Source organism: Glycine soja, chromosome 9 (assembly GCF_004193775.1).
Source record: "Glycine soja cultivar W05 chromosome 9, ASM419377v2, whole genome shotgun sequence".
NCBI classification, from domain to species: Eukaryota; Viridiplantae; Streptophyta; class Magnoliopsida; order Fabales; family Fabaceae; genus Glycine; species Glycine soja.
The window spans coordinates 147,314-154,560 of record NC_041010.1 but is presented as its reverse complement, the minus strand read 5'-3'; the positions used below and the strand labels follow the sequence as shown (position 1 = coordinate 154,560).

At 32.7% G+C, this 7,247-nt stretch overlaps 1 protein-coding gene across 1 annotated transcript; it reads left to right on the top strand.

Annotated features, from left to right (window-relative positions):
• The first annotated feature begins 3,503 nt into the window (after positions 1-3,503).
• LOC114425385 (SUN domain-containing protein 3-like) lies at positions 3,504-6,689 on the top strand. The gene is made up of 4 exons (XM_028392302.1): positions 3,504-3,784; positions 3,871-5,027; positions 5,138-5,223; positions 6,364-6,689. Exons 1-4 carry the CDS (start codon positions 3,652-3,654, stop codon positions 6,611-6,613), a joined length of 1,626 nt encoding a protein of 541 aa, XP_028248103.1. The 5' UTR covers positions 3,504-3,651; the 3' UTR covers positions 6,614-6,689.
• Positions 6,690-7,247: the final 558 nt, after the last annotated feature.

The window sequence follows — 7,247 nt, the reverse complement described above, 5'->3', positions numbered from 1 at the left end:
CATCCTTGTCGCATCGATACAAGAGGTCAAAGACTACATCTCACACATCAAGTACATCTTTTGCTCCTAGCTCTACCAAGGAATATTCGTGGTGTGGTTTTGCCTAAAAATTAGTTCGGACCAAACAAGAAAATTAAGTGCGATGTGGTTTGGTTCAACTTTTGTGGTTTGAAAATTTTGTTAATGAGTAATAAAATATGCTTAAAAAGCTTATTATAATTGGACACAACTTGAATAATAAATAGTTCAACAATCAACATTTACGTAATCCTGTTTCCAAATTCCAACGACTAAACTTATAAAAAAATAATAAAACAACATTAATAATTAGTATTATTATTTTAAATATTTTTAAATAAGTGTAGTTTGATAATTAATTTGTAAGTATTTATTTTTATATTTTGGAAATTGTATTAATTGTAAAATAATTTACACTTATAATTTATGTATAATTTATTTGAGTTGTTGTGGTCTAAAATGATTGTTTTTTGTGGTTACAATTTCATGAATTAGAATTAAGTTGAATAATATAATTTATTTTAGTACATATGGTTAGGTTATAATTTTTTATCTATTATATGGTTATCAATTTTAAGTAGAAAAAGTTGATGTTATTGGTTTTTAATATATAGGATTATCAATTTAATGTTTTATAATATTATATGCAATAAAAAATTAGTTAGGGTTTTGTGTTATAATATATGTATGGTGCGGTTAAAGGTTGTTTGTTTGTGATTGAAATTTTTGAATGTCCTGTTGAGGTGGATGAAGATCAATGGATGTATGACAATATAATGTCTAAAGAAGTTGATATGAATGAACAAAATGAGAACGAAGCTGGTGTGAATGAAAAATATGTTGATTGTTCTGATGAATTCAATACTTCTCAAGCTATTAATATGATTTATTGTTATTAAAGTAATTAAATGAATGTCCCTTGAAGACTAAACTTGAGTGGATTGCATTATAGGTGTTTGCTACCTGAGATGATGTTCTACATTGGGCTCGATCTGTTGCTTATGAAATTGTATTTGTGGTAGTGATTATGAGGTTAGACACAAACGCTGGTATGAGAGGAATGACTTCATTTGTCTTAATTGGTAGTGAAAGGAGTGGTCAGTATAGGTCTAGGAAGAAAAATTTTGTAAGAAGAGATACTAGTGGTAGAAAATGTGGGTGTCTCTTTAAACTTCGTGGAAAACCAGTGGTTGGAAGCCAATGATGGATGGTGAAGTTAATGTGTCTGAATCACAATCATGAAATGACAAAGTCATTAGTTGGACATTCATACGTTGGTTGATTGACTAAGGATGAATAGATAATTATTGTTGATATGACAAAGTCAATGATGAAACCAAAAAATATTCTGCTAATGTTGAAAGAACACAATACCAATAGTTATACAACAATCAAACAAATATATAATGCAAGAAGTGCATACCGTTTTTCCATAGGAGGCAATGATACTGAAATGCAACAACTAATGAAGCTTCTTGAATGAAATCAACATATTCATTGACATAGATTAAATGATGAAGATGTTGTGCGTGATATCTCCTGGTGTCATCTTGATACAATAAAGTTATGCAATGCCTATAATTTGATATTTTTGATAGATAGTACCTACAAAACAAACAGGTACAATCTCCCGTTACTTGACTATATTGGTGTGACACCAACGAGGATGACATTCTTGACTGGTTTTGTCTATTTGGAAGGAGAATGTCTAAATAATATGGTTTGGACTCTAGAACAGTTTCAAGGTCTTTTTCTAAGACTTGATGTCCTCCCAGGAGTTATTGTTACCGATAGAGGCCTAAAATTGATAAATGTAGTGAAAACTGTATTTCCTGAGTGTATCAACTTGTTGTGTAGGTTTCACATTGACAAGAATGTCAAGGCAAAATGTAAATCCCTGGTTGGTCAAAAAAATGCATGGAATTATATGATGGATGCCTGAGGGAGTTTGGTTAATTGTTCTTCTAAGGATCAGTTCGATGGTTGTCTTAAGAAGTTTGAAATTGCTTGTTCACCATGACCAATATTTGTTGACTATGTTAATTAACTATGGATAATTCCTCACAAAAAAAAAAATTGTTAAAGCCTAAACGAATAAGGTGATGAACTTAGGAAACGCAACAACAAACAGGTATGAAAATTGTCATTTTTTTTATTAGGGTTTAGGACTTAATGGATAAAAATATTTGTATTTGTTTATTATTTTTGTGTATTTCATATGCAGGATTGAATTTGTTCATTAGGCTTTAAAAAGACTACTACAAAATAGCCTCAGAGACTTATGTAGTGTTTGAGAAACCATGAATAACATGATCACACTGCAACACATTGAAATTAAGACATCTTTTAAGACAAGTACACATGTGGTTGAACATGTTTTTAAAGTTACCTTATACAAGAGACTACTTGGCATGATATAAGATATGCTTTAAATCAGATTATTGGTGAGTTTAAGTGTGTACATTATGCTGACAAAAACCATCGAAGGTGATAGGCACCTCTCCTACAGGAAGATGGAAACTGTTAGTTTCCTTATGCCACCTCTCTACAAAAGCCGATATAAGTCCCCGATCGCTAGTGTCCAATGAACATGCGATCAAAGAACTTAATCTTGTGGCAACAACTAACACTTCAATCTCTACAGTAGACCTCCCAAATTTTTGAACCTTCCTTCCATGGGATGATAACTTCAATTTAGGACGTTCCGAAAAAAAATTAAATAATTTTAACAATAATAACAAATACTTATTGATAACAATGAGAGCTTTTGCTTTGCGCTTACATTGAGAACGTGTCGATCACTGTCTGGTCGAGCTTGCGAGAGCTACGCCGTGACCTCTTGGAGGATCCGGGGTGGTTGTGGATGTTGGTGGAGGGAGAGTCAGAGCAGTGGCGGATGTAAATGGAGAAGAAACCCATTAGAAACTGGGCGAAAATGAGGATCACGATTATGATCGCCATGGAAGGGCTGAACTTGTTGTAATATGATTCGATTTGGTTGCTAGTGTTGTCGGGTTGTACCGTAGCAAAATGAAGGAGGAAGAGAAAAAGAAGGATACAAATTCCTCCATTTCAATTTGAGTAATTCATTTGGGTCACTATGAGATTTTTTTTTTTACTTTGATTGATTCTAGGGTTTTTTACCGTTAAAAATTTTAAATTTGATTTTGAAACAAATTATGACTGATTTTGAGCTGTCAAAATCATGTCATGAAATATTTAACAGACACGTTATCACTTACTTAACTGACGACAAATATATAAAATAAAATCTTCAAATATTATAAGCTGATTCAAAGAATAAATTTATCGGTGATCAAATACAAAAATTAAGTATATATCATAGATAAAAAATATATTTAAACTTCAAAGAATATAACAAAAATATATTTTCACACTGATGTGTTCGCATCGTTTTTTATAAAAAAGAACGTGTTACCGTTGTCTATTTATCACATAAAAACAATTGCAGAAATAAGTTACTTTTTTCCTTAAAATAATTTTGAAGGAACCTGTCATATGAGGGATTTTGTCCTTCCGTGTTTTGACTAGTAATGGTATCTTTCTGAATTTTGGTTTGTAAACAACACACACAGATCCATCGATTCTTGAAAGGAAAAGCAGTGATGTGCAATGCAGAGATCACGTGAAGCTCTTCTACAAAGAAGAAGAGCTAAAACTCAACTCTCTCTCTCGTTGCTTTTTGTTTTATGGCCTCTAATCTTCCTCTTCAGTCGCGCTCATGGTTACACTCCTACACCCTCAGGTAAATAAATAGAAATTATGGTCTTGCTTTTCAATAATCAAAACAATATTCTTATTAGTCTCACTTTATCATCTATGGATCTGAAGTTCGATTGTCAAATTGGAAGGAAGATAAGCACCGACAGTGTAAAACCTCTAATTCTGCTAATAAATGTTTGCTCAAAGAAACTCATGATTACATTCTCCCAAATTATAAGGAAGATTGTGATACTCCCACTGTAGTGGATGCTCAAATGTCTGATCACTTACCTTGGGCTGTGCCTCTCGGTCTTGATGAATTCAAGAGCAGGGCAATTAGTTCTAAAATTAAGTCTGGCACTTCTGGTTCCTCTGGAAGTGTTATGCATAGAGTGGAGCCTGGTGGTGCAGAATACAATTATGCTTCAGCCTCCATGGGAGCAAAATTATTAGGTTCTAACAAAGAAGCCAAAGGCGCCTCTAATATCTTAAGCAGAGACAAAGATAAGTATCTTCGCAATCCATGTTCCGCCGAAGACAAATTCGTCATCATAGAACTTTCTGAAGAAACCTTGGTAGATACAATAGAAATAGCTAATTTTGAGCACCATTCTTCCAACTTAAAAGCTTTTGAACTTCTCGGAAGTCTGAGCTTTCCAACAGATGTTTGGGTTTTCCTTGGGAATTTCACTGCCTCAAATGTGAGGCATGCTCAGAGGTTTGTTCTTCAGCAGCCTAAATGGGTGAGATACCTAAAGTTGAATCTTCAAAGTCACTATGGTTCTGAATTTTATTGCACACTAAGCGTAGTTGAAGTTTATGGTGTGGATGCTGTTGAGAGGATGCTGGAGGATTTGATACATACTCAAGATAATCTATTGGCACCTGGAGACGGTAATGCTGATAAAATGACAGTATCACCCCATCCTAATCCTCCTGAGAGTGAAGATGCTCATCAAAATACTTTTGGAGGGATCAATTCTTATCCTGCTTCAGATATCTCTTCTGCAAATCATGAGAAACTAAATAGTAACGTTCCTGATCCAGTGGAAGAAATCCGTCAACAAGTTGGCAGGATGCCTGGGGATACTGTTCTCAAGATTCTGATGCAGAAAGTTCGTACTCTAGACTTAAATTTGTTTGTTTTGGAGCGGTATATGGAGGACTTAAATACTAGATATGTCAATATTTTCAAAGAGTACAGCAAAGACATTGGAGGAAAAGATATACTTATACAGAATATCAAAGAAGACATTAGGAATCTCGTTGACCAGCAAGATGCTATAGTATGTTAAATCTATCCTGGATATTGTTGGCATTAATTGTATTTAATTATATAGAAACCATTATTATTCTATATTTTATTCATTTTGCAAATGATCTGTTGCCCTTGCAGACAAAAGATGGAAGTGATCTCAAATCTTGGAAGTCCCATATTTCCATGCAGTTTGGTCATCTACTCAGGGACAATGCTGTTTTGAGGTGAGAGTTTACATCACAAGCTTTCTGTAATTTGTCACTATATGAGCGTAAGAGCTAGTTCAGATCTAGTAACTGGTTCACTTTGAGAGTATCTTTAAAACAGTAGAGTAGTTGAACATCTATGACAACCAAGAGAAGAAGTTTATAGCAGTGCTAAATACTCAGTAAAATTACAGTTGTGATAAAGAAGAAAAAGATAAAATCTTAAATCTTTCTATCAGTAGTTTGCTATGTAGAATAAAATTTTAGAATTATATGGCTTGCTACTTAATGGCATTTTTATTTTGACTTGTGTTTGCTACTTTACGTATATACTTTTAGATGTTTAAATTTTCATATTTTTTGGTTTATTTAATTATCTATAGTCTATACTATATCTAAAATATAATATTAATTTGTAGAAATTTATATAAATACAATTTCAGTTCAACCACAATTTGACATTTGATCAAGCCTTTTGTTTCAAGATCAATGACTAATCCAGTTTTCAGAAACCGGTTGTTGTTTTTTGTTTTCTTGCTGAAAGGAAGTTTAGGGAGGGTCCATTGTCTATCCCAAGGCATGCCACATGCCATGGCGATGGCTAACCATGATACTTATTCAAGACTACCAGAGCTTTATGTTTTACCCCCGCATTCTACTATCTACTTTCATTTTTATAGGATGAAAATTGGTTAAAGAATCAGTTTTAGCAAATAAAATCAAAGCAATAAAAGATTGTTTTATAGTCAGGGCTACTGCTAGTTGTTAATTTCATTTCATTTCTTCTCTTATTAGATGCAATTCCACTGTTTGATGCTCTGTATATTTATCATGAAAAGTGCCATTTAATAATGACGAACCAAATGGGCTCATGAACATTTTATACTACATCAAATATTTGTAAAAGACTCATAGGTTTACTCTACAGTACCTACGGAGACTTTGAAAACCTTGTTCATGGGAATAAAAATATTGTCAGCCATCGGACGAAAATACTATGAAGATAGTTGATATTATTTACTGTTTCTGAACCTTTGCCCTCTGCTTTGTGGTTGATGCTTGGTTATCAAAGCTTGAACATTATTTTCTTTTCCTAATGGATGATGCTAATAATTATTTAGTTCTTTGGGATCTGATTTTTTTTTCTTAATAAATCAGGTCCGAGGTTAATGAAGTCCGCAGGAAGCAAGCATCTTTAGAAAACAAGGGTGTGTTAGTGTTCTTAGTGTGTTGTATTTTTTCAATGCTAGTTATATTACGGCTATCTCTAGATATGGCTACGAGTGTCTATAGAGTATTACAAAGTGTTAATAGAACAGATTGCTCCAGGAAATTTTGTGCCGTTAGCTCTTCATGGTTTCTCCTATTATTGAATTGTATCATTATTATTTTTATATTAACTCTGTGATAGTCCATTTTTTAAATATGTTGTTAACTTGTGTGAGATGCTTGGTTTCAATATAGATATAGAAACTGTCTTCAAAGTTCTTTATTCATTTTTACTTGCAGTGACTAAGGTGGCTTTGGTATTGCCGGTAATTTTAATTTTAAAATATTCTGGTTATAAAAAGGCTTCCATCTGTTGCAATAACAAGCCCCATTTTAATATGAAAATAAACATAACTCTGGAGATAGATAACAGAAAATAGAAGTAATGCAGTTGATCAACATATGACACCTAAAGAACTATTTGTAGTCCGAATCACAATAAATTAAATGCTGGTCATGTTGAAATTTGCATGATTACGTTTTAGAAAAAAAAAATCAAATAGCTTAATAATGGTTAGAAATTCACATTTAATAATATTCTTAAAAACTCTGGACTTTATATTGTAGGAGTATTTTTTAACGGTATTTTTTGCAGTTTCTCAAATAATAAGAATTTAGGCATCAAAATGTCATTGGTCCGTGTGAATTTGAGTTTAATTATGTTGATGCTTCACAAATGTTATAATGATTCAAAATAAAAATAAGAATGTAGGCAATTCAATAATAAACACAGCTATTTCGTTGCACACTTGAATGAATGTTAAACGAAAATC

Coding starts and splice junctions, on each gene's coding strand:
- LOC114425385 (XM_028392302.1), top strand. CDS start 3,652: ATGCAGAGATCACGTGAAGCTCTTCTACAAAGAAGAAGAGCTAAAACT. Junction 3,785..3,870: donor TTACACTCCTACACCCTCAG/GTAAATAAATAG, acceptor ATGGATCTGAAG/TTCGATTGTCAAATTGGAAG. Junction 5,224..6,363: donor AGGGACAATGCTGTTTTGAG/GTGAGAGTTTAC, acceptor TTAATAAATCAG/GTCCGAGGTTAATGAAGTCC.